The sequence below is a fragment of the Phyllostomus hastatus genome, unplaced genomic scaffold, assembly GCF_019186645.2.
Source record: "Phyllostomus hastatus isolate PE091 unplaced genomic scaffold, TTU_PhHast_1.1 phas_contig_150, whole genome shotgun sequence".
Classification (NCBI taxonomy): Eukaryota; Metazoa; Chordata; class Mammalia; order Chiroptera; family Phyllostomidae; genus Phyllostomus; species Phyllostomus hastatus.
The window spans coordinates 19,352,672-19,378,744 of record NW_025333611.1 but is presented as its reverse complement, the minus strand read 5'-3'; the positions used below and the strand labels follow the sequence as shown (position 1 = coordinate 19,378,744).

General features: G+C 46.8%; 1 protein-coding gene across 1 annotated transcript; it reads right to left on the bottom strand.

Annotated features, from left to right (window-relative positions):
* Positions 1-2,176: 2,176 nt before the first annotated feature.
* On the bottom strand, positions 2,177-25,850 carry SLC36A3 (solute carrier family 36 member 3). Its single transcript, XM_045822707.1, has 10 exons — positions 25,711-25,850; positions 22,516-22,606; positions 19,546-19,634; positions 17,034-17,129; positions 13,373-13,457; positions 12,227-12,445; positions 9,390-9,488; positions 8,835-9,001; positions 5,328-5,497; positions 2,177-2,469 (listed from the first exon to the last, which is right to left on the bottom strand). The coding sequence occupies exons 1-10, from the start codon at positions 25,848-25,850 to the stop codon at positions 2,177-2,179; spliced, it is 1,449 nt and encodes a 482-aa protein (XP_045678663.1).
* Positions 25,851-26,073: the final 223 nt, after the last annotated feature.

Genomic DNA, 26,073 nt, shown 5'->3' with positions numbered 1-26,073 from the left:
GTGGGGAGACTTGGCTCAGGGAGGCCAATTTATGGCCTCTATTGTAAGAACATGCATGCTTTGTCATTTTGGCCTTGAGACAATTCCTCTGGTGCTGGTTTTCCCTGCTTAGGGCCAGATCCATAGTGTCTGACCCAAGCAGTAGGCCGTTCCAGTGCTCGGGGAGGTGGAGGCAGCCTCTCGGAGCTGTGAGCGCTGTCAGGGGGAATGTGGCGGATGCTAAGGGTTGGATCCCCTAGCAGCTGCTCTGGGGAAGGGATCCAGTGAAGAGAGGTGGACCCAAGTCAGGTTCCTGTGTGTGTCCATTGTCCTGTCCTGGGTGACAACTTACTGACCCACAAACCAGCCCTGAATTCTGAATTCGAAGCCTAGAATGGTAATGTAGGCATGTGCTGCTTAATGACAAGGAAGTGTGTCATTAGGCTATTTCGTCATTGTGCGAGCACCGTAGAGTGTAGGTACACAGCCCTGGACGGTGTGTACGGCCTGCACAGCCAGGCTACGTGGGACAGCCTGTTGCTCCTGAGTCCCAAGCCTGCATGGCATGTTGCTGTACTGAGTACTGCAGGCGGTTATCACAGAGTAGCATTTTGTGTATTGAACATAGAAAAGGTACAGTAAAAGTACTCGTGTTCATGGGAATGCATTGCACTAGGACCTTTTGGTGCTATGGTGTCCCTAGGCAATAGGAATTTCAGCTCCACTATAAACTTCTGGGACCTCCTTCATATATATGGTCCATCATGGATTGAAACATCGCTATTGATATATTGCTATAAATCCTTTTAACTTGTAGAGTTCCTCCTTTATATTGGCTGTATATACATTTTTATTGATCACATCCCAGGATTTCAGGATTTTGGTCTGAGGCTTTATTTTCTTGTCTTTGTCTAATTTTGGTTCATATGTTGCTTTTAATCTACTTTCTTCTGCTGATAAACCACAAATATATTTGCATATCCATAGGTGCATTTTTGCAATGTTTGAGGGCATCATATAGCATTTTATTCTGGATGAGTCATAATTTAACCTAATGTTGTCTGTTTCTGACTTTTTACTATTATAAAGAACATAAACTCCTTTTGCATACATTTTTTTTGCAAACACAAAAGACAGGACAAATTCTTATAAGTGAAATTAGTGGGTCAGAGGCCTACACATTTTAAGACTTATGTATTATAAAGTTGTCCTTCAGAAAAACTATAACAATGTATAATCCCATCTGCAGAGTGTAAGATTGCTTTTCAAAACCCTTCCCAAAATTAAGTATTTTAAAAAGCAGGTCAGTAGGTCTGGCACATGACAAAATCCTTTTCCACCCCACAAACTTCTCAGCCCTTCCAACCTAAATCAGTTCTAAATGGCTTTAAGATAGATAGATAGATAGATAGATAGATGATTTCCTTCTAGGTAGCAAAGTCACCATAATGATGAAAGATTACTAAGACATTTGATTTTACCCTTAACCAACTCCTGGTGTGCCCATGTCCCCAGGGCAACACAGTAACTTGCTAATGGAAAACCAATTTTCACACATGTGGTTAGAGAATAATAATTTTTTTTTCACTTTCAGAATGGCAGAGCAGGAAAAGCCATTTATAACCATTTAGTCCAGTCCTTCATTTCATAGATGGGAGAACTGAGACAGAGAGAGGGAGGAACTGGCCCAGGATCCCATGGGAAATAAGTGGCAGAGCCCATGGTCGGGCAACATTACTGCTAAGCTCTGTTTGAGCTGTCTGTGAGCCTTCCGCTTAGAAGACCATCTAAACCAAAACCCCTCTTCCCCAGTGTACACTTTTCTAGAGCTAATGCTTTCAGGGCAGCTACAACCCAACAGAAGAAACAATTGCTTTCCCTTTTTCAAATATGTGTGTTTTCTGTTTGCATGGGTATCACAGGCAAATGGTGCACCTTTTCCCATTAAATGAGGCTGATGACATGAACAGTTGAATAGTGGTTTTGGTTAAGAGGTACAAAAGACCTCCAAAAATATCTCCCCCTCCCCCCAAAAAAAGGGGCACATCCAGAGAGGTATCAATACTGACATGTGTCATTTACATTTCTCTTGGGAAGATAAAGAAGCCACTCATTAATATAAAGATGCTGGGGTTTGATAAACATATATATATATCATCCACAATAGAAGCCAAACTGGGGGTGGGAGGAGGGAGGGCTATTCGAGTAAAAATGGATAACGATGTGCATAGACCCCTGTGGAGTTGGCTATGGAGTGTTTGGTGGGTTGGATCAGCTCATAGAGGGCTTGGTATATTCCAAATATGCACCCCAAAAGGCCCAGGGTGCTGATCATGATGTCCTTGGCAATGGTGACGAAGCTTATGTTTTCAGGGTAGAAAGTGATGAGCTCCAGGACGGGCGGGATGATGAGCGCCAGGGCGCTGCTGCTCACGGAGCCCACCAGGGCGATGACCAGGTCCAGGCGGGGGATGACGATGGCTGAGACACCTGCGGGGAGGGGTGTGGTTTAGAATCACCAAATGTTCCTGCAGGAAGGGAGCCCAGAGACAGACCATTTCTTTGGAGCCTGTAACTCCACAGATGCCCGATAAGCCATTCTGGAGAGCGGGGAAGGAGCCCGTTGCAGACTCGGGCAGCGGCTCAGGCACTGTGTGGCTCTGGACTCCCACCTCTGTTTCAGCAACCAATGTAGGCGCTCTCCTTTTACGTTTCATTTTATTGGGTTTTTCACGTTTAGTGTTTATTGGAAAGGCCCCTACTCCACCTGTCCATTACAACCTCACTGTAAAGACGGGGAAATCTAGAGCTCTGGAGGGAGCTGACTGTGCCCACGGTCACACAGAGCTGAGACGAGAATCCACAGAAGTGCCCAATGCAAGGCCCTTCCCACCCCACCCCCGTGCTGCCTCCCATTTACCAGAAAGAACTTGGTACGCCATTAAGTACTCAGCAAATGCTGGACTCTTACCCGGGCACCGAGTCTATGGTGAATTTGTACTAATCTACACAATATAAACACTGTCTAGAAGCAAGGATGTGAAAAACGAGAGATGGCTCGGTGCTGTCAGAATCTCAGTCCTTTGCTTTCATTTCTTAAAGGGACCTGGATAATTAAGAAGGACAGGAAACTTGAAGACAGCATTAGGCTGCTCACTGCCCACCTTTTCTAGAAACACATCTCTGTCTTTGAATGAATAAATATACAACTTATTCCACTTTATACAGCCATCTGCTTTTCTTATGAACAAATTAGGGAAAACCTGCTCTGGAAAGCACCCTGGCTAGTTTGCAGATCTCAGAGAAAAGATCACCGCTTTATGAACTTGCTCCAACACATCCACTCAGAGAATGAGAGAGACTCAGCCTCTCGCGGTTGAGAATGCATCATCCCTCTGATGGGCTGGTTCCCGCCCCCAGCATTCCTTCATCAGATGTTTAATAAATTGCTTAAGGAGGTACAGAGAAAAATCAGCGTCTTCACTCCAAGTGGGTTCACAGTGACAGGGCAGAGAAGACAGGTTCAGGGAAGCTCTAACTTGAGGTAGACTGGAAGGGCGCCCCCGAAGGGCGAGACCCGACTATGTGAACCCATTGCTCAGAGCCCTCCTGTGGTTCTCCACGGCCTGACCTCCTCGGGCCCTGCAAGATCTCTGGCTTCATGTTTTATCACTCCCACCGCTTTCGGTTTTCCGAAGAGGCCACATGTAAACACCCGCCTCGGATCTGCACAGAGCTTGCTCCCTGCTCATGGTACACCCTTCACTGCTCTGCCTACCTCCTCCTCATCTTTTCGGTCTGAACTGAAATATTCCTCCACTGCAGAGGACTGCCTGACCTGACCAAGGCCAAGTTATAGGACCTTCTTGTGTTGATGTCATAAGAACAGGATACCCTTTCTTTACGTGCACATCTTTCTGTGCCGTAGTTATTTTCTTGCTTGTATTTCCCACTCAACTACAAGCCTCAGGAGGGCAGGAGCCATGTCTTCTTCATCACTTATTATTGTGTCCCCAGTGCCTAGCACAATGTCAGGCACATAGTAGGGGCTCAACAAACCATTGTTGAATGAAAAAAGGGTAACGGAGTTGACAGATGAAGAGAGGAGGAGGAAGCAGTCATACAGCACACACCAGAAGTGGGACATGTTATTAGGTCAGCTGTGTCTTGCAGTGTGTTCCCTGACCCGGAGTGGCCTGAACTACTCAGTTTTCCTCTTCAGCTTACACCCTTTCTCTTAGGAGGGATCTCACAACAATGTATCGACAGGTTTCTGATGTCTTGGTGCAGACTGGGAACTCTGTAACACTCTAGACCAAGCAGGGGGCTGTTTCTGCGTACAGAACACCAGTTACGGGAAGTGTGGCATCTGATAGCATGTCCTACTGGGCCACTCCAAGACTGACCCGATTTCTTCTGACTCCAAACTGACACCAGATTCTGGAAGCTTTAAGACTCAATTTCCTCTCTTTCTCTCTCTCTCTCTCTCTCTCTCTCTCTCTCTCTCTCTCTCTCTCTGTCTCAATAATCCCACAGGTGGTTGAGGACAAATACAGAGACGTTGCCCAAGCCCTGGCTTCTCCAAGCAAAACATCCCTAGTTCTCTCCCTCATGCCTCACGGGGCGCCTTGACTGATCTTCTTTCTCTGGACCTGCTTTGAGAAAGAACCCCCCAGCCCTGTTCATGACATTTCCCCAACATCTACTGTTGTGCCTAATGTAGAACGAATGCGTGGATACGTGAATGGACAGACACATGAGGGAAGGAAGGAAGGGAGGGAGGGTGGAAGGGAAAGAAAATAGTGCTCCCCAAAATATCTCCAAGACCTTCACAAACCAGCCCCTTGGGGTTTTTCCCTCCAGTTAAACACAATTTTATGGTGGGGGCTTGACCCTAATTTATAACAGAAAGGGATATGGCTCCATGGAAAACACAGATTTTGGTGCTATACAGCCTGCGTTCGAATCCCAGCTCTGTCACTTGGCAGCTACATGATCTGAGCACGTTACTCACTGAGCCAGTTCCCTTGGTTGGTAATATTCCACTGCTAGGCTGTCCTGAGTGTTAGATAACATCACCACCACGCCAGCATACAGGAGGCACTCAGGAGTGAGAATGAATGAGTGATAGTTCTTCCTCCCTTCTGTGTGTAGGCAGGAGAGATTACTGTAGTATTTACTATGTGGTAGCTCTGTTAAGCCCATTGTTTAGGTGGAAAGCTGAGGTTCAGGGAGGTAAATCATCTTGTACAAACTCATGAAGAAGGCAAATGGCAGAGCCAAGGATAGAGGGGTAGATGCCCATGTGGCTCCCAGCCACAGCTGTGGGCAGTGAGCGCCCTACTCACAGGTCAGACAGACCAAGACTGTGCGGATGGACAGGTCTGCAAACAGCGCCCAGCTCTCTGGCACCTGGGAGACGACGAAGGGGACGATGATCTCGGCTGGGACGTGGAACTGGAGGGCGTAGGTGAAGAAGATGCCGATGGAGTATATCAACTTGACCGACTGGTACAGCCTGCAGACAGACGGATGGGATGTGAAATGGGACATGGCTCCTGGGCAGGGCTGCTCGGGACTCCCTCACTGCTCAGAAGCTGGTACTTGTCACTGAGCGACAGCACTGGCTGACTTCCATCAACTCAGGCTGCACCCAGCGTCAGAGTCCCCTGAGAAGCTTATTAAAAGTACACATTCCTGGAGATTCTTTTTTTTTTTACATTTTATTTATTTTTAGAGAGAGGGAAACAGAGGGAGAAGGAGAGGGAGAGGAACATCATTGTGTGGTTGCCTCTCATGTGGTCCCCACCGGGAACCCAGCCCAAAACCCAGGCATGTGCCCTGACTGGGAATCGAACCAGCAACCCTGTGGTTCATAACCCGCACTCAATCCACTGAGCCATACCAGCCAGGGCTGGAGATTCTTATTTAACAGTCTGTGGCTCAGAAATCTGTGCCTTTTCTTTTAGTTTTTAAAAAGAGGTGTATCTGCATAGCCCTGGCCAGGTGTCCCAGTTGCTTGAAGCATCATTGTGTTCACCAAGGGTTGTGGGTTCAATTCTCAGTCAGGGCACCTACCTAGGTTGTGGGTTTGATCTCTGGTTGGGGTGCATATGGGAAGCAACTGATCAATATTTCTCTCTCACATTGATGTTTCTCTCTCTCTCCTTTACTCTCTCTCTCTAAAAAAAAAGTCAATAAACATAACCTCTGGTGAGGGTTAAAAAATATAAAATAAAAAGGTATATGTGCATAGAGTAAAATTCATAACACTAAAGCCATACAGTGAAAGACCTCCCTCCCACACTTGATTCCCAGCTCCAGTCCCTCTTTCCACAGGCAGTCCTTGTAATAGTTTCCTTATAGCCCTTCCAGGACTAATCCGTGGGCATATAAGCTTATACGGAACGTAGGTGCACACACGTGCGCACACACACACACACACACACACACACACATGGTAGCATCCTCTACACGCTGCTGAGCTCTGATTTTGCTCACTAAATATTTCTTGGAGATTGTTCCTTGTCAGCACACGCGGATCTGGCTCCTCTATTTAACAGCTGCTTGGTATTCCAGTTGCGTGGATACACTCTAGGTTTTCAAGCAGTCCCCGATTAATGGGCATGCAGGTTATTCCTAGTCTTTTGCCGGCAAACAATGCTGCCGAGGACATCCTTGCACATATACTCTGCGCATACAGTGTACAATCCCAGAAGTAAAAATGCTGGGTAAAAGTACTTGTGATGTAATATTCACGTGGTCCTGTGGACACAGGGCCCACGTCTGGTCCCAGTGTGGGGGGGGCTCGTTTCCCATGACCGCGCCAAGGCAGTGTGCGGACATGGGCTGCTCTCTGCCGCTGGGTTTTTTAAAAATTGGCATTTCCGTTATTATGAGGGATACATAGCATTTTTTCAGATATAGAAAATGCCATTTTTGGAGATTTGTCTGTGAACTGTTACCATGGCCATTTTCTCTGGGGTGTTGGTCTCTTTCTCATTGGGGAGGGGTCTTTTTTGTCCCTTCGTTAAGCCCGCCCTGGAGAATCCCATGACCAGCCACGTTTAGAGCAGGTGTGAAGCCCCCGTGGCACCTGGGGCCCACGTTTTCCCGTGGAGGCCCCGGAAGGAAGGCACCCTGAGCTGGGTAGTCAGTGGTGGCCCAGATCGCCCAGAATGAGAACAGCCTATGCGGATGCTGTCTGACTTATGTAAAACAAGCCACAACTTCAAAGAAATCCCATGTTTATTATCATTTTTTAAATAGTAATTTTTAAAGACTTTATTTATTTATTTTTAGAGAGAGGAGAAGGGAGGGAGAAAGAGAGGGAGAGAAACATCAATGTGTGGTTGCCTCTTATGCGTCCCCCACCGGGGACCTGGCCTGCAACCCAGGCATGTGCCCTGACTGGGAATCGAACTGGCAACCCTTTGGTTCACAGGCCAGCACTCAATCTGCTGAGCCACATGAGCCAGGGCCCATGTTCATTATCTTATCTAGTCATTACCACAACACAGTGAGGGTGATATTTTTCTCATTTTGCAGCTGCACGTAGCCTTTGTGGGAAATGATTGCTCTACCATCCTACTCTTCCTGAAAGACCCAGGCCACGGGGACGTATAACCATGACAATAGCTAACCTTCAATGAGTGTCTACTATGTGCAAGACACTTTTGTAAGCACTTCATGTGCATTAAACCAATTAATCCTCACAATCACTCCATGAGGTAGTGTGGAAGTCATCTGGGCTGTTCAACAAATATTTCCAGTTCTTCCAAGCACGTAGAATTAAACCTCCCTTCCCCTTTGATGGATGAAGTGCTAGCAAGAGACATGTGCTTTAGCAGCTTCACGGGAGAGGGTGTGGTTCCCATGCTCTGAGCCATGGCAACCAGTAACATTTCAGGGAGTGGTTGTTCCATCAGTCGGGGACCTGGCGTGGGGATGGTGCTGTCATCCCATAATGGACAGGTAGCATGAGTATATGTTTAAGCATTTGTATGTATTCAGCCATTGAGATTTAGGAGTTGTTTACTACTGGAGTATAACTCAGTCTATCCTGATTGATATAACGCAGCATTAGTATTACCTTCATTTTACAGAGGATGGAAATAAGGTCTGCAAGATTGGGAAGCTTGCCCAAGGTCATATGAAGACCAGGATGCAAATCCCATTACTTAGCTTTAGAACTTGTGCTCTTAGGCACGTGGCTGTACTGACTGCTTAGTCACTGTGTACCCAGTACTGCCAGGATAATGAGAATAGCTAACACTCAATGAATGCTATGTGTCAGCCCCCAAAATGTCTCCTGGTTGAATGAATGAATGAATGAATGAATGAATGAATAAGAACTCCAGACTGAATTCCAACGGGGCCGTAGCCATAGCAGCAGCGTAGATCCACTTCTGGAGTCAGGGGCCCGAGCAGCAGCCTACCTGCAGGACCCTCAGTTACTGCTCTGGAGTTATGCTTTTTGTTGTTACTCTTTCTGTTCCCCAAACACTCCAGACCACTCCTGTTTTAGGGCCTTTGAATGGCAGAGCCAGACAGATTCAGTTTCAAGTTTCAGCTTCTCACAAACAATACGAACTGGGAGAGTTTCTTACTTCTCCAAATATCAACTTCTTCATCTATAGGTAGAATTGATAGTAAGAACGCTAACTCACAGGGCTATTGTGAGAGTTAAATGAGATAAAGCACAGGGCCTGGATTATTAAATTTACCTGCTATCCTAATGCAAACATTAGCAGTAATACTCGTTGCCCATGATAACCCGAGGGAATGCTACATCCTCTCGCTAAGACTCAGAGCCCATAACTCTCCCCTGCGCACCCCGGGCGGCAGGGACATACCAGCAATTGGGCAAGTTGAGGATGATGCTGGCCTGGGTGTCTGACCCAAACTTCATGTAGCCGAGTGTTCCCAGGCAGATGAAGAGGATGATGACAAGGGACATCCCAAAGTACAGAACAAAAGAAAAGTTCTGTGGGTGCTTCATCTGGTTTTTGAGAGGCAGAACCTGGCAATGGAAGGAGTTGGGAAAGAGGTGGAGGGAAAAGGATGAGAAACCTTGTGAAGAAGCAGACATCCTTTTGCTGGCGGCCCAGGGTCAGGAAGGGGCCTCTCCACGTGGCCGCACCACTTTCATTTCCCTCCTTGCTCTCTATCGGCAGGTGTGTCCCCCTCCTCCGTCTGGGCTGATGAGTGAATCCTCACTCAGTCTTCAAAGCTTAGTGTGGGACATGGGGCAGTTGGTGCCCTGAGAATAGGTCCTGACTTTCCCTCCCACCAAAAGGAGATCATATTCTGCACTGATCAGAAGCACTATTACTTGCTCATCTGGGACAATGGCTGGCTTCCTTAGAAATCACTAGGGATCATTCACTTACATGCTACATCAATCTTACCATACCGACGCCTTCAAACGTGAAGATGGCTGTGCCGAAGAACAGCAGGAAGGTCTTCCAGTCCGCCATCAAGGGTAGGTTGCTGGGATCTGGAATCTCCTGAAAGGAAGGAGAAGGGTGGTGGCTTTGCCATGGTGTAAAAGTCATCGCCTGGTGGAGAGCTGGGCCATGCCTCATGTCAACAGAACCAGTGTCAAGAGCAGCTGTCAGACAGTGAGGCCTGGACAGCTTTCTCGTCTTTTGAAAAGGTACTTATTTTTCTCATGGTAAATACACATAGTATAAAATTAACAATTTTAGCCACTTTTAAGTATACAGTTCTGTGGCATGAAGTATATTCACATCGTTGTGAGACCAACACCATTAGCCATGTCCAAAATTCTTTCATCATCCTAAACTGCTGTGCACATTAATAACTCCCCATCAGCCAGCCCCTTTCTCCTTCCTATCTCTCCGAATTTGACTATTCCAGGTAACTCATGGAAGTGAAATTATACCGTATTTGTCTTTTTTTGTGATGGCTTATTGCACTTAGCATAATGTCTTTAGGGTTGATCCATGTTGTAGCATAGATCAGAATTTCATTCCTTTTTAAGGCTGAATAACATTTCAGTGTATGTATTTACTGCATTTGTTTATTCATTCATCAGTAGATGGGCATTTGGGTTGTTCCTGCTTTTTGGCTATTGGGAGCCCTCTCATCTTTACGTGGGGGAACCAGGGAGGAAGGAGGGATTAGCTGAGGTTACTCTCCACGTTAGTGGCACAGCCCAGGTAGGAATCCCAGCTTTCTGTTTTCCTGTTCCCAAAGGCCTCTTCTCCATCACTTCTCTTAGACTACACAGTTGTTGGGAACTGCCCTGCCTGGTTTCAGAAACTAACCCCTCATGGCTAAGGCTGAGTAAAAAGACCTTGGCCATTAATGGCTTAATGGGACCATAAGCCATTAAAGAGACAAAGCTTATCTTCCTCTTAGGGGCACTGCCTCTGCCCCCTTTCACTTCATCCTGATTGGCCCCAGGGTGGATGACTGGTTAGCCAATGACAGGTAAGATTCCTTAAAGGAGGGATGACCTAAGGCAGGCATGGGCATGAGGTTGCAAAGGGGCCCTCAGGGAATGACTTGGGGGCTATAGAAAAAGGGGGTGATGGACCCTCACCCCTTGGCTTTGACATAGCCTGAGTCCTCATTCTGTCTATAAGAAGTCTCCTAATCTCTTGGCTGCCTTACTTCTCCTACCCGATTTAAGCCTGAAAAAATACTTTAAGCCTGAAACAATGCTGGAGGTGGGTGCCACCCTGTGCTGGAAAGAGCGGGTTCTCTGGGCCAATCAGGCCTAAGAAAGAATGCATAAAATCCTATGAAACCTACTTTGCTAATACCCTCAATTTAAATGATAAGAGTCCAAGCGTAAAATGAGTTTCTTTTGCCAAAGTCTTATGGCCCTTTAGCTATCTGACCCTGATTCAGAATAAGCCCTCAGAGTTCTTTGAAAGTTATCTATAGTTTGATCATTACTGCCTGACAATGATTGATGAGCTTTACGTATATGCCCTGTATTCCTATGCAAATCAAACCCAATAAAAGCCCATTGAGGAACAGGCTCCTGGTCCTTCTCCTCTGAGAGACTGGCCACCTTTCCTCCCCAAGCAGATCATGTCTTGGTAGACTTATTCTCATCCGCCGCAGATGGGGGGCTCTGTGGGCGAAGCCCCCGCACACACAGTCTATTGACTGGTATATCAGCTGTCACGGATCTCGGGGTGGAATAATGGCTCCCCAAAGATGTGCACGTCCTAATCTCCGGAACCTGTGACCATGTTACGCCACAATGCAAGGGAGAATCAGTGTTCAGACTGAATTAAGGTTGCTAATCAGCTGGCCTTAAAATAAGGAGGTTATCTATCTGGGTAGGCCCAGTGTGACCCCGGGGTCTTTCAGAGTGGAAGAGGGAATCAGGAGAGAGAACCAGAAAGAGATGGGAGTGTGGGAAAGCTCGGGCTGACATCGTTGGCTTGGAAGATGAGCCAAGGCATGTGGGTGGGGAAGCCTCTGGAAGATGGACAAGAGAACAGATTTCCCCCATAAATCTCCAGAAAGAAACAACCCTGCTGACAACTTGATTTTAGCTCAGTGAGACCTCCAGACCTATAGGATACATTTGGGGTAATTTGTTACAGCAGCAACAGTAACTAATACAACCACAAAGACTTTCGAAGAAAGGAAACCATAATGGTGGAATTTCAGGACCTGTGACGATAGCATAGCATGGGCTTGGGAGGCAGACTGACTAGCATTAGTAGGAAAGTTACTTTCTGTTTATCAGTTTCCTTGTCTGCACATTGAGGATAAAGGGAGCACTTCCAAAACAGTAATATTGTGAAGACAAGAGTTAATAAAGAACTCAGCATGAAGCAAATCAGCTCCCCTTATCTTCCATGTATCCCCTGTCCACCTACCACTGTTAGAATTGTTGTTGATTATTTAATTGCGGTTTACCTCCCCAAGCATGTGAAGTTAGCCTTCATGAGAGCAGACACCCTGTCAGTTTTGCTTAATACTGAGTCCCTGGTCCTTTGCACAATGGCTGGCTCACAGAAGGTATTCAGTGACTGTTGAATGACCCTTTGTTATCCAGGGTGACCAAGATGGTGATGAGGACGACTAGCTTCTGTAGCTTGTGGTAAAAAGGTGTTCACAGCTATCACCATAGCAGGGGCTGATCAGAGCAGGGGGTCCCCTTCCGTACCTTCACCCGCCCATAATGATGACCCTCCCTGGGTGTCCCAGAAACCCTGGACACCAACCCTTGTCTGTGGTGGTTTCAGGCACAGACCTGCGTGATATACTCAAAGATCAGAGCCATGCTCCCCAGGGTGGTGATGTTGGCCAGAGTCGAGAAGACGGACAGCACCTTGAGGTTCCGGATGAACACCAGCAGGACCAGGAAGGGTAGGATGGTCAGCATGTAGACTCGGATGTCCAGGATGGGGGTCAGCGCCAGGCTCTTCCTGGGCAGGCAGACATTGGAGGTCACGTGGGCTTCCTCCACTATCTGACGCAGAGTGTGAGAAAGGGGTGCAGTTAGGGTTGCGGATGAAACACAGGATACCCACTTAAGTTTCGATTTCAGATAATTAACAGGCAACTTTGTAGTACCACCTGTCCCAAATATTACATAGGACATACTCCCAGTAACAACGATTTGCTGCTTATCTGAATTCTAATCGACCCGCACGTCATATATTTTTATTTGTCAAATCTGGTTACCCTAATGTTATTGCCCATGACTGTGACAACCAGAAACCCTTAGAATCATAAAATCTCAAGGTCAAAGTGTCCCCTTGTCATCTAGCCCAACCTCCTCTTTGGTTTTCTCTCATACCTCCAGAGAACGGGAATGGATTACACAAAAATAGTTTCTTGTGTTTTAGATAGCCCTAAAAGGTAGAGAGCTCTGACTGTTGTGCAAAATCCATCTTCCTGAATATTCTGTCTACATTAACTGTCATGGTTCTGGCTGTTGGAGAGCACAAGGACAAGCATGCTCCCTCTTCTCCATGAAGTCAAGAGAGAGACTAAGATGCATTTGCATCGCCTGTTAGGGGTGTAATGAGGGCAAGGCTGTGCCTTGTCTGCCATATGTTTAATCAGTCATCTTCTATATGACAACCGTGGGGCACCTAAAGTAAATCTTACTAACACTTTTTGGACTAAAAAGTCACCAGTGTTTCTGATTGGATGTGACCACAAGCCTCTCTCTCTCTATCCTGGTTACACTTCTCAGGTGTTGCTTGGGCTTCTCTATGATCTTTTTAAAAAGTGATTCCCAGGACTGAGTGCACTCCCCAGAGTAGTTTGAGATCAGGGCTAGAAAGGAAGCTGTCTCCTCCCATGATCTGAACACTGTGCTTTTGCTAATGCAGCCTGAGCAGTAGGAGGCCTGCTTTTCTGCCACTCTGCCCGGAAGAGGCCTGTTTACCTGCTGTAAGTTGTCTGCCATAAATATAAAATAAACACTGCAGAAGCCCAGCTGCGTGATGATCAGTAAGAAGCTGACAGTGTACCTGGGAAGGAAAAAGAGAGGCAGACAGAGAGAGAACCATTAGTTTTTAAAAAATGCATTCATTTTTATTTTTTGAAAAAATGATTTGTCATTTTAAATATTTACCCACTTTTTTATATATTGAAAATTTTCAAAGCCAGAGAGAAAGCTGAAAGACTAGTATAATTAACATCCATAGATCCTTTAACTAGATACACCAATTGTTAACTTTTGGCCCTAACTGAGTCATGTGTATATTCCATCCGCACACGCGCACACACCTTTTTTCAGAACCATCTGAAAGTCAATTTTAGATGTAATACTTCAACTCCAAATACCTCAGCGTACCTCTCTTAAGACTCTGATCTCTGGAAAATCAGCTTCAATATACTCAAATATATAGTCCATAGTTTTTAAATAACCCAATTCTCTCCCAAATATCCTTTGTAGCTCTTTTTATTTTTAAGATTTTAAAAAAGATTTTATTTATTTATTTTTAGACAGAAGGGAAGAGAGAGAGAGAAACATCAATGTGTGGTTGCCTCTCACATGCCCCCCCCCACCGCCGCCCGCCCCTGGGGTCCTGATTCGTAACCCGGGAATCGAACTCGCGACCCCTTGGTTCGCAGGTTGGTGCTCAGTCTACTGAGCCCCACCAGCCAGGGTTACATTTTTTTGGATTCAGGATCTAAACAAGGTTTGTATATCACATTAAGGCTCTGTCTCTTCAGTCTTTTTTTCGTGTACAGCAGCCCTGAATCTGCCTTTTTTGTTTTTCATGACATTGTTTTTCTGGGAAGAGTCCAGGCCAATTGTCATGCAGAACGTCCACCCTGGGGACTTGTATAACCGCTTCCTCATGATTAGATCCAGATAAGCACTTTGGCAAGCACACTACGTGTGATATTTTGTGCTGTTTTCATCCTGTTGGGAGCACGTGATGGCCTGTGGTTCTGCTCTGAGGAGGACTGCCAGACCTCGACATTGCAAGTGTGAATTTTCTTCTTGTGGCCTGGGGGGAACTTGGAGAGGGTGGGAGTGTCCTATTCCCCTGAAACGAAGGGTTTTAATGTTCATTACTGACCCTTTGCCTGAGTCAATTATTTCATCAGTAGTTGCAAGCCGATGGTTTTCTAGTTCTATCTGTGATTTCTTCTAAATTTATCGGCTGGCATTTAAGAAAGATATATTTTTTCCTCCTCTTTTTTTTTGGTGTCACAGTAGACTCACATTAATTGTTTTTGAATTTGTATAAGAATTTTAGCCAAACTGATAACATTGCTGGGAAGCAAGATCCCAAATGCTCCCTTACATTAATTACTTTCAAGCTCACTGTCTTCTTGTCCATCAGGATCATTATTCTTTCGGATTTTTAATCTGCCTCCAGTTTGGAGGTACATTTATTTTTTAAGGAATAGAACATGCCCCTGTATTTAGATTCTAATGTTTAGATCAGTGTTTTTCAAAATTGGGTTGTAGAAGCAATTGCATCAGAATCATCTGAAGTTTATGCAAAAAGCGCAGATTCCTGGCTCTCAGATCGGCATCTTGAGTCCGAAGCTGGGTAGTGTCACGTAAGACTTCAAAATGCAGATTTTTTCCTCTCTTTATTAGGCAGATTTTCAAACATCTACACACGCAATGACAGTGATTTAATGACTCCTCGTGTGCCCGTGCCAGCTCCTGCAATTGTTAACTATTTTCCCAATCCTCTTCCATCTCTCCCTTCACCTTTGTTCCACACACACGTCTATTTCGTTGGAGTATTTGCAGCAAACTACAGACCTCACAGTACTTCACCTGTAAATAATGCAATGTACAGCCCTAAGGGACAAAGACTTAAAAAATACAACCCTCATGTGACTATCAACACTTACAAAATTAACAATAATTCCTTTACATTATTTAATATTCAGTCCATATTCCTATTTCTCCAGTTGTCCCAAAAATGTCTATTTTCCAGTTGAAATCTACAGACTGCTTTGTGTTAAGTCTCTTAAGTATTTTAAACTGCTGTGCTCCCCTTGCCCTGCCTTTATTTTTCCCTGCAACTTCTGATCTGGGGGTAGGGTAGGAGATGCCGGGTCGCTCGTCCTGTGGTGTGGCTGCTTTCTAGATTGTGTTGACCACTTCACACTGTCAGTTATTTTGTTTCTCTGTCCTCGTGTTTCCTGTTGACTGATCATAGATCTAGCAGTTTGATTAGATTGGGGTTCATCCTTATCTTCCTGGTGAGGATAGTTCTGGGGTGTGCTCTGGACTCCCTACTGCACCCCATTATAAGATGCCTCATGTCTGGCTGTCCTGTGTGCAAACACGAGATGCTCAGGTTAGTACCTGGGGTCAGGTGGTGTCACGGTATTCTTCCTTCATGAAGTTTCCCAGTGACCTTCCCCCTAAGGGTTGCTGCCTACATGAAATGGGCAGTCTTTAATCAAGCTGCTGGGCACACTAAAATTACAAATCATTGGTTTAAATATTTTCCCAACTCCTTCTCAGTTCCTGGACCCCCAGAGAAATGGAGGTCCTGGTTCTGCACTAAAGGTTGTGTAGCCTTGGGCAGTTTGATTGGGCAGCCCTGTCTGGACTTCACTGTTTTCCTCCTTTTGAGCAGGCATGGACAGGACGATCTCCAAGGACACTCTTTCCTGCAAAAGCTTTGCTCGGGGTGTCGTCAGAAACTGATAAGCTTTGGTGAGAAATCATGGGCAATTGGGCAATCGTGAGTCCTCCATTGTTATCCCCCCAAGAGCTCAGCTGTCTGTAATCAGAGTGACTACTGATCCGGAATCCTGGCCCGCTGCGAGTCCCCGAGAGGAAGGGCCGGCCACAGGGATGCTGGCCCCTACAGTGCTCCCTCACCACTGCCGGAGGGGCTCTGCCGCGAAGGCGGACATGCCAGGTTTTCAGTCGAATTTCTGCTCCACTGCCAGCCCTGTCTGTGTCCTTGGATGTGTTGTTTTGTCTTGGAGAGCCTTAGTCACCTCTTATTCCCAGGACAATACAAACCTACCCTGCCTACCTCCCAAGGTCGTTGAGAAGGTCAGAGGGGCCAAGGCATGGAGAAGCATTTTGCACGCCATGCACTTTTTACTGAAGCAAGGGGACGACCTGAATGCTCACCAGCAGGAAAAGGATTAAGTAAATCCGTGGCATACATCAGTGCCAGGGAACATCGTGAGCCTTCAGAGGTAAGGAGGGGCATTTCTACGTCCCGACATGGAAAGAAATTCAGAGTGCGTTGTTAGGTGGAAGAGCAGATCGCCAATAACCATTCTAATTAATGTACAGGAACACGCACAATGAAAAGTGTATTTCCATCCCCACACTCATGTCCAGGTACGTCGGAGAAACGACATCCAAAGGGACCTTGACTAACCGGATAGCAGAGATTACTTCTCGGATGGCGCTATTGGAAAATACTCTCTGTGTTGTTTGATAGTTTGCAATAAGAAGTTTGCAATGAGATAGTTTGATTGTTGGAGTACGTTTGCGTATTCATGTAAAACTTGCGAGACCAGAAACAAGGGAAGGACGGGTGAGGACTGTGGTTGCCGGGGTGGTGTTTGTTGTGAATGATTACTACGATGGCTACTACCTTCCCCAGGCCGCGTGCGTCCTCAGCCAGGCGTTCGGGCAGGTCTCGAGGCTGTGCATCATGGCCTCTCCGTAGTTCACAAACGTCTTTTGCAGCCTGGAGGAAGGACAAGACATGCCTGACTTAGAGCATTTGTGTTAAAAGTACAGCTTACTCCCATGGTGAGTAGTTATTGAGTATTTGTGTGTGAGCATGGAGCATCCTGGTTATTTTCTAGTAGCGATATTACCGACATATTTTATAATAGTGTACTTTTAAAACTTTGAGGGGTCTGCCTTTTTGACTTTTTAAGAGTAGTTTGTTTTTTAAAAAAAACATTAACATTTCAGTGGGTTTTTAGAAAGTAAACCAGGAAAGAGGGGACGTGAGAGGCGCGAGGCACGCACACCTGGTTGGGCGGTGTGGTGGTGGTGGTGGGGGAAGTAGGGAGGCGGGGCTCTGGGTTTCTGGGCTGACATCACTCCTTCCCACGGTGAGGGTGTTGGGACATTTGAGAGGCCTGTTCCCAACCAGATCCCACCCAAAGGTGATACTCAGGCTCCTGCCCAGCAGCCCTGTAGGATGTGACACCCCCATTCCAGCCTACCCTGTCTCTTCCCCAGGTGGCCCTTCCTCAGGGTGGGGAAGGCCCTGCTGAGGAACTGCCTATGAGTCAGCGAAAGCAGCCCCAGGCTGCTGAGGGCCTGACCCCTGGTGTTCATTGCTGGGAGAGGAAAAGCTCCCCAGACCTGTCACAAAGCCAAGGTTTAGATCCCCACATGCCCTCTAAGGTAGCTGGGAGACCTCGCGTGAGTCTCAAGCCTCAGTTTTTTTCCCCAGGCACAGGCTGGGTTGGGGGAAGGAGACAGTAAGTAAGACTGGGATTTGACGCTGTGTTGGGAAGGTGGCATAATCCCTCTGTTTTTATTATTACTCACTGTGCTTGGCCTTTCAAATCTGAGGGGGGCCACACTGCATAGGACTGGCAAATGTGTTAGTCTGAGGATTACAAACCCAGAAGCCGTGGGGTCCAGCGCAACATCAGTCATGTGGTCAGAGGGCCCGGGTGTGAGGCAGTGAGAGCGGAGGAGAGAGTGACACACCCTCTGGGACACTGCCTGTCCTACAAGGGGTCACTGGGCCTTGGTGCCGGCTGAGCGACAACAGGATGAAGCCCCTGATCGCCTGACGGGCAAGAAGAAGATGGAGACTTTTTTTTTAATGTGAAATACCTATGTTTTTAGACATGGGCTCAAATAAAACCGAGCACAAATTGTGGAAGTTCCCTAAAATGTATCTGAAGGCCATAGTCAGCTCTTAGGCCATCAGTCTGTACCTTCTGTGTTAGTGGGGAAAAGTCATAAAAAATCAGGAGGTTATCATGAGTGACACAGATATTAGAAGTCTACTCAGTGATATCATGGCTCCAGCAGGCATGATGGAAGAAAAGATTTGAAAGTGGTTTCAGCGGAATTCAGAGAGATCTTGAATCAGGGGCTCTTCCACTTCCCGGCTCTGCAACCGCAAGGAAAGCATTTAACTCAGATATAAGTGCCAGTTTGCTTGTCTGTAAAATGGGGACGATCATGGTGCCATCGAAGTTTACTGTAGGGAGTAAATAAGGGAAGGCTTGCAAAGCTCCCGCCATGGGCCTGGTACAGTAGAATTGTGCAATAAGTTTAATTGTCGAATGAGTAAGTGCTCTTCCAGTGTTTTATGAGCTGGAAAGTGCACCACAGGTTAGGTGTGACTGATACATTCTCCAGATACACCTCTTCGGGTTTGATACATTGGCTTTGTGAGGAGTTTCATCTACTATCTCTGGTCGGACTTTGGAAGCCTTTCTGCACATCTCTGATGACCGGTTCAGGCCTCGGGAACTGCCAAGTGCTATGGATAGGGAGCCCCCTGGTGGTAAGCTGTCAGAAATTACCAACCACCCATGAACTGAAAGCTTCTAAATATGAAACTCAAGCACTGTTTGCTTTCACTACCTTTGTCTTTTCTTTGCATTGAAGTTTCAAAAATATAAACACTGAGTATCAGATGCGTGCTTTATTAAGGACGAAAGTCATTGTGGACTAGGCGTTTCATTGCTAATTTTTTTTTACTTTTACTAAATTGTCCCCCCCCACAAAATTTACCTGGAACAAAACGAATTACCCTTACAAGGTGTGTGTGTTGGAGGTGGGGGAGGCTGAGAGTGGGGAGTTTAAGGGGAAGAAAGACATCCCTAAGTTTTTTGCATGTACGTGGTGGTTTATAGAGCATGTTTGAATCTTTTATCAGTTTGATCTTTCTAGGTTCAGAGGTGCAAGAACTTGACAGTGTCGCCCAGCTAGTTAGCAGCACGGTTGGGCCTGAACCTCAGCATTTCCAGGTGAGGTGCTCTATCACCGCCTCTGTAGATTCTAGAGCAGCAGGGGTGGTGGTTTAAAGGGATGGCCAGGTAATTGGGTCACTCGTCAAAGGAAACTCAACACACCTTCAGACAAGGCCTGGCACTGGGGTGAGAGAGAAGCAGGACGCTCACCTCTGACTGAGGTGATGTGCACAGTTCAGGAGGATGACCATGCAGTGCATGGTGAGGACCCCGATGGTCAGCAGGCTGATAGGACCAACCTGGAGGGCAGAGGAGAGGTGGAGGATGGTTAGCCACAAATGGATTGCACCCGCACCTGGCCCTCGACCCACCTGGGAGCTGGGACCCCTCTCAGAAGGAAGCTGCCTCTGGGGTGACAGAGAGGCCCTGCCTGAATGTCCTTGTGCATCTGTAACCAAACGCAGGTCTGGCTGCCTGCCGCTGCGAAAGCCAACAATTGGGAGGCAGGTGCTGATGTAAAGGAAAGTGGTTTATTCAGATACTGGCCACCTGGGAGAAGGGGGACTCATGTTATAAAGCCCGTCTCCTGGGGAGATGGGGGACTCATGTCTAAAGCTTATCTTCCCATCTCAGCGGAGGCAGAGGTTTTTATAAGGAGGGAGAGGGGAACAGAACAAAGAGATCAAGGAAAGGTCTGAATTGTTCTCTGTGTGCAGATGAGCACAGTCCGTTCCAATAAGGCAAGCGACGGGCCGGTGTGCGTCATCCCGGTTTAGTCATCCAGGCGTCATGTCATCCTGACGATGATGATCAGCAAATGTCTCCGAGCTGGGACGCTTGAAGATCGGAGGCTATCTTTTGAAACTAGTTCCTAGGATCCTTATACAAACATGCTGTTCATGGACGAGTTACATATTAGTCAGAGTCAGCACTTATGAAAACAATGTCAAAAAAAATGGCTGAGTGGGTTACAATTTCCCACCATTACACCTCCAGATGCTCCAGCTTAAATGCCCTTCTTAGCATCACTGCAAAGTGATTGCCCAGCCTCTGCTGGGATGCATCCAGTGACAGAGCACTCACTACCTCCCCAGTCTTAGGATTTTTTTCCCCCAAGCACCGGGATGTCAACAGAGGCACTGGTGACATTTTGGGCCAGGTGATGCTTTGTTGTGGAGGCTGTTCTGTGTGTTGCAGGATGTTTAGCAGCCTCCCTTGGCCTCTACTCCCCAGGTGTCGGTGGCATGCCGCCCCCCAAACAAGGTGTGACAACCAGGAGTATCTATGACCTCGTCAATGTCTTTGTGCAGGGTGAGAAATCGTCCTCAGTTGAGAATCGCTGCTCCAGTATGTCTAATTCATCAATTATATTCATCAATTATTAATTTGTCAGTCTATTTTTAATAAAAATTGTATATGTTTAAGGTGTACAACATAGTGATTTGATATACATATTCATAGTGAAGTGATTACAAATGAACATATCTTCTCCTCATATAGTTTCCATTTTTTTGTATGTAAGAAAAAATTAAAAAACAGGACTCATTATTAATCGTAATCTCCCAGACATGATCAGATGGCACAGAGTAAAGAGGGTCTCTTTCACCTCCTTTGTTCTGGACACTCATGCCTTTATAAACATAACCTGAGATAATACTCTCTCTCACAAGGAAAGAGATGAGCGGTCAAGAGTATCACGGGGTTTCCCTAGACGCAGCCTCCATACAACAGAGACCAAGTCGTATTTGCTTCCACATTCCCGGGGCCTTAGCATGCACATGACGGGTGCTCAATATTATTCCTCCAGGGGATCATGGCCAGAGGTTCTGGTGGGAGGTGGAGTTCAAGAAGTCATCTAACGACTCCTAGGAAGCACAAATCGAAGGATAGAAGAGCTAGCTCAAGCAGCAAATACCACCCTGGCAAAGACAGCTTGGCTGAAGGCCACGTGGTAATAACACTCTTCAGAAGTTCTAGAACCCTGAGAATTCCAGAGGGGAGAGCGCCATCTCTGGGTGAGAACTGCCACAGACTGAAGTCACGACAGGAGCCATATGCCTCCTTTAGGCACAGGGACCACTTCCGGGGCCTGGAGACAAGGAGAAACTCACTTCAGTCAGATGGAAACCATCCATTCGGCATCGATTCAGTTCAGTGGACATGTATTGAGACTTCCCATGTACTGTGTCTCCGGTAGGTACTGTGGGGAGGTGTTAAGATAAATCTGAGCTCCTGCCCTCAGAGCTTTCAGGTAAGCAAAGAAGACAGGAATATTAAAAAAGAAGCGTGTCTCATCTTTGGAAGTGCTATAAGAATTCCAGGTGAGGTACATATAAGCTCTGGAAAAACAGAAGGTGAAGGCGCCGTCAATAGGAAACATTCAGGTTTGGCAGAAGAGGGAGAAGGGAATGGCGTAAGAAGAGACAGGTGGGTGGCCGGGAGTGTGGGGGCCTGTCATCCTCATCTTCTAAGCCACTTTCTCAGCATCAGCCAAAGGGGCTGAAATAGAAGCCGCACATTCACGCAGCCGCAGGGACCAGGCTGCTGATGGAAAGGAGTGAATGGGCTGGATGTGATCCTGGGGGGGTGCAGGGGTGGGGGCACTGTAGCAAAGTGGATTATGTGTCTGTCTGGGAGGACGGTGGGCCTTTCAGAATGATGGTGGGGTGGTGGGGGAATTGAATGAAGGCGGGCAAAAGGTGCAGACTTCCGGTTCTGAGATAAACAGGTCCTGGGAAGTAATGTACAGCACAAAGGCTGGAGTTAACACTGCATATGGTATATTTGAAAGTTGCGAAGTAGATCCTGAAACTTCTCATCTCAAGGGAAAAAAGTTTGTGTAACTGTATGAGGATGGATGTTAGCTCAATTTATTGATTGCAATAATCATTTTGCAATATCTGTTAAGTCAAGTCATTATGTGGGACACGTTCATCTTATACAGAGCTGCATGCCAGTTTTATCTCAATAAAACTGGAAAAAGAGGAATTTTCTATCTCTTCCGGGCACATTCTACTTGGCTCCAGGTTGGCTCCTGTGGATTGATGCCTGCAGACACGTTTGCTACCACAGAGGGTACCCCCAAATTGTCCATCGATAAACAGTGCAAAGGCCTTGGGGACCCACTGCCCCATTCCCCCAAATGGGTAAAACTAGTTCTCACCACCACATCCCTCTTACCAATATGCCGGCATTTTTCATGGCCAGGGGAAGCCCCAGGAGCCCTGTGCCAATGTTGCATTTCCATAAATGGATCAGGGTTTGTATCATCCTGTGTGGGGAGAGCAGGAGACAAGAGGGCGTGTTAGTGGAGGGAAAGGGTGGTCCTCCAAGCTCCGCCTCCTTCCTGCAGCTCCAGCACCTTCTGTTGGGAAGAGTGACAAAACCCAATGAAGTGTAACTGGTTTAACGCTGAGTCCCGGGATCTGTCCTGGAGCATCTGATCCAGGGCTGGTGCTAGTTCAGCCAGCTCGACAAATGTTTCACATGCACTAAGCTTTAAAGAAACAGTTGCTAACAACTGCTACCATCTGGAGAACTCCCTAGTACCAGTCCATTCATTAACTCATCCAGCGGTTTTTTTCCTGGTTTATTCCCTCAAATAATATTTATTGAGACCTACTAGGTGAGGCATTTAGATAGACAATGAAGAAAGTCAACCATTTTCTCAATTTATAGAGCATTATTGGTGCTAAGTCATTGATTAATTCACTCCCTAGAAAAAACAATCTCCCCCCACATATGGAGTATTTACTGGTTCTTGCTCCATTTAGTGGACTTTCATCTACTCACTCAACCAATATTCCTTGCGAATTTATTCCATGCTATGCGTAGGATAAAGTTTAATAACACTGCTGCAGTGCACACAGAATGCTTACTTACTTTGTGCCCAGCAATGGGGCTCAGTGCCAAGGTCCTAAGTGTTCCCACCTGTGCTGGCAGCTCCACTGGGGAGAGGGAAGGTGGGGACAGGATGATAAGAAGAGAATCAAAAAGGACCTGAAGTGAAATGCTGGGCACAAGGGCACTGAACCCAGAGGCAAGAAGCATGGATTCTGAGTCCCAGCTCTGCCGTTTACCCACTGGGTTTGGTCACTACTTTGGGAAGGCCCTGAACGGCTGACATCTTGTTTCCTCATCTGCCGAGAGAAAGAGCAAGCGAGAATAATTCTTGCCCTGCCTACCTCCCAGCGTCGTGGTAAGAATCAGGAGGAGTGATGCAATGATGATGCTGGGAACCGTGAACGGCTCTGCAGATGCGAGGCATTGTTGTTGCCATTGTCATTAGCATCACCATCATCATCATCACCATCATCATGATCATCATCATCACCATCATCACCATCACCATTTTCATCACATCATCGTTACCCCCACCTTTGGTTTGGCCTTGTGGTGCACACCTGTTGGGAAGGGCCCCTTTGGAGAGGAAGCAGAGCTGGGCTGGCGGCCAAAAGGCGAGCAAGGCTCGTTTAAGCAGGTAGTGGTGCCCTGTCCCCCTCGAGGAACCACAGGGCCCCTCTGGGCAGTCTTTGGGCTATCTGGAGGCAGCCAGGAGGGTGGAAATAAACTGACCAAGGACACACGACAAGTGCTGCAGAGTCTCTGTCCTGCCGTGGAGTGTTTTACATTCCTGTGCCCGCCTGGGAGAGGGTGAGGGCGGGGTCCGGAGAGCAGGGTGGGCCCCTGGGGCTTCTGGGACTTCCCGCATCTCTGTAAGTTCAGTGGGCGTGCCTAAGCAGGAGGGCACCCGCGGTCCCTTCACTTCTAAGGAGTAATGCTTATTTCTTGGTAACTGGAATCATTGTAAAATATATCAAAGCAAAAATTTAAAAAAATGTTTTGTCAATTCTTTGATGTTAATTTTGCCAAAAGACATGCTCTTTGTCCCTTGGACCTGCCTCCTTCCCTCCTTCCCCACAGCAGGGTGTGGTCCTGCGTGAGTCGGATTTCTAGGACAGGCGACAGGAGGTTTTGGAGAAACCCTTGAACTTAGCTAACAGCATCATAGGTCAGGGCCTTAGCCAGTGAAACACATGTGAGGGACTCCTGGGGAATCTACAAATTTTTAATATTTATATTTTTTCCTTGAAAAATATTACATTGCTATTATAAAAGGAAATTCAAAATTTCACCAAACAGGAATAATTGCCTTTAACATTTTGATTAACATTCTTCTGGGCATCCCTATTTGTTTTCAAGGAAAACAAATGCACATGATTTTACACAAGGACAATTATTGGCAATACTGTATCCTAAACTGATTTCCTTTATGAATAGTATGTCCCATACATTCTTCCATAACCACAGATTTTCTTCATCACTTGAAATGGCTGTGTTGTATCTGCCAGATGTGGGTACCGTACTTTATTTAAATAACCTGTTGTTGTGCCTGAATTGTCAATTTTACAATCAGTGCTTCAATAAGATCACCATGCATACCTATGTTATCTCATCAGGAAAAATTCCTAGAAGTGGTATTATTTTGATCAAAGGATATATTTATATTTAATTATACTTAAAAAAAGCCTTAAGTAACACAGCATGAAATTCAAAAGGTAAGACAAAATAAGGACCAAAAACTCATATAGTGAACACAGATCTCTCAGTCTCTCAATTCTCTTCCCAGAAGTGGTCACTATTATCAGATGTGTGTGTGTGTGTGTGTGTGTGTGTGTGTGTTTATACTTTCAAAGAAAACACATACGAAAAAGTATCTGTATGTTTTATACAAATACACGTTAGGATTTGCAATACATTACAGCATTGCCATCTACAAAGTTACCAATTCCATTCCCCCCAAAAGGATGGGAGAAGGGGCATTTCGTGACACCCTTATCAACACTGGCTATTGTCATTTACAATCTCATTGTGCCTGTGGTTAATATCTGATTATTAGGTAACAGTCTGGTTGGCAATAAAGTCCTAAGAAAATGTCCCACATTTCCGAGTCTATGGCAGTAGAAGTGGGGACATGGGGCGAGGAGATGACCTGCTGTTTCCTGGATGGGTGTGTTGTTGGGATGGAGGGAGGAAGGGAGAGGGAGACAGAGAGGAACAGCATGTGTGGGAAAGTGGCCTGAAACCAGGGCACGAGGAGCGGCCAGCCTAAGGCACGACACTGTGCGTGGAGTCAAGAGGCTCTCGCTGGGGTTGGCTATTCCATCCGGGTTCTTTGCAAAAACTGGGCAACAGGGGCACACCCAGAGCCACACGGATCAGCCTTCTCAGATCCTGAAGGTTCTGCCTTCCATCCCTTCGTCTCCTATTCAGTGGGGATAAGTGTGTAAAGAGGAGAAGAAGGAAGACGTGGCCCGGAGTCATTAGGGCCACGGTGCTTGACCTCAGATCCGGAAGGGCAGTGTAGTCACTTACGACAATCTATTGGCTTCCTCAGCAGGATGGACATCCTCTGAACTGGTGTCACTGCCACTCTTGGAGACGGACTTGGACCCGCCGTCCAGGGAGCCGGACTCACTGCTGTCGTCCCTTCTGAGCAGAGACGTCTTCGACATGGTGCGTCGGCGGCAGTGACTCAGGGTGAAGGCCTGTAGCAGCCTCGAGCCAGGCTTCCATGGGCTTTTCCCCAGAGAAACTGGCGCTGGACAGCAGGGGAAGCTGGAGTTGACTGGGCCTCACCTGGCTTTTGGGGGACCAACGAGCGGCTCATCTCAGTGTCCCTTGCATTTGATTGGCCACATGCCAGGGCTTGCCTGGACTTTCAGCCCCTCCCGGTTC

Bases quoted from the DNA above. Each gene is read 5' to 3' on its own strand.
- SLC36A3 (XM_045822707.1), bottom strand. From the start codon at position 25,850: ATGTCGAAGACGTCTCTGCTCAGAAGGGACGACAGCAGTGAGTCCGGC. The intron at 9,489-12,226 runs GTCTGTGCCTGA...CCTTCCTTTCAG, and splicing joins TCTTTGAGTATATCACGCAG to GAGATTCCAGATCCCAGCAA. The intron at 5,498-8,834 runs GTATGTCCCTGC...GTCTGTCTGCAG, and splicing joins CTCAACTTGCCCAATTGCTG to GCTGTACCAGTCGGTCAAGT.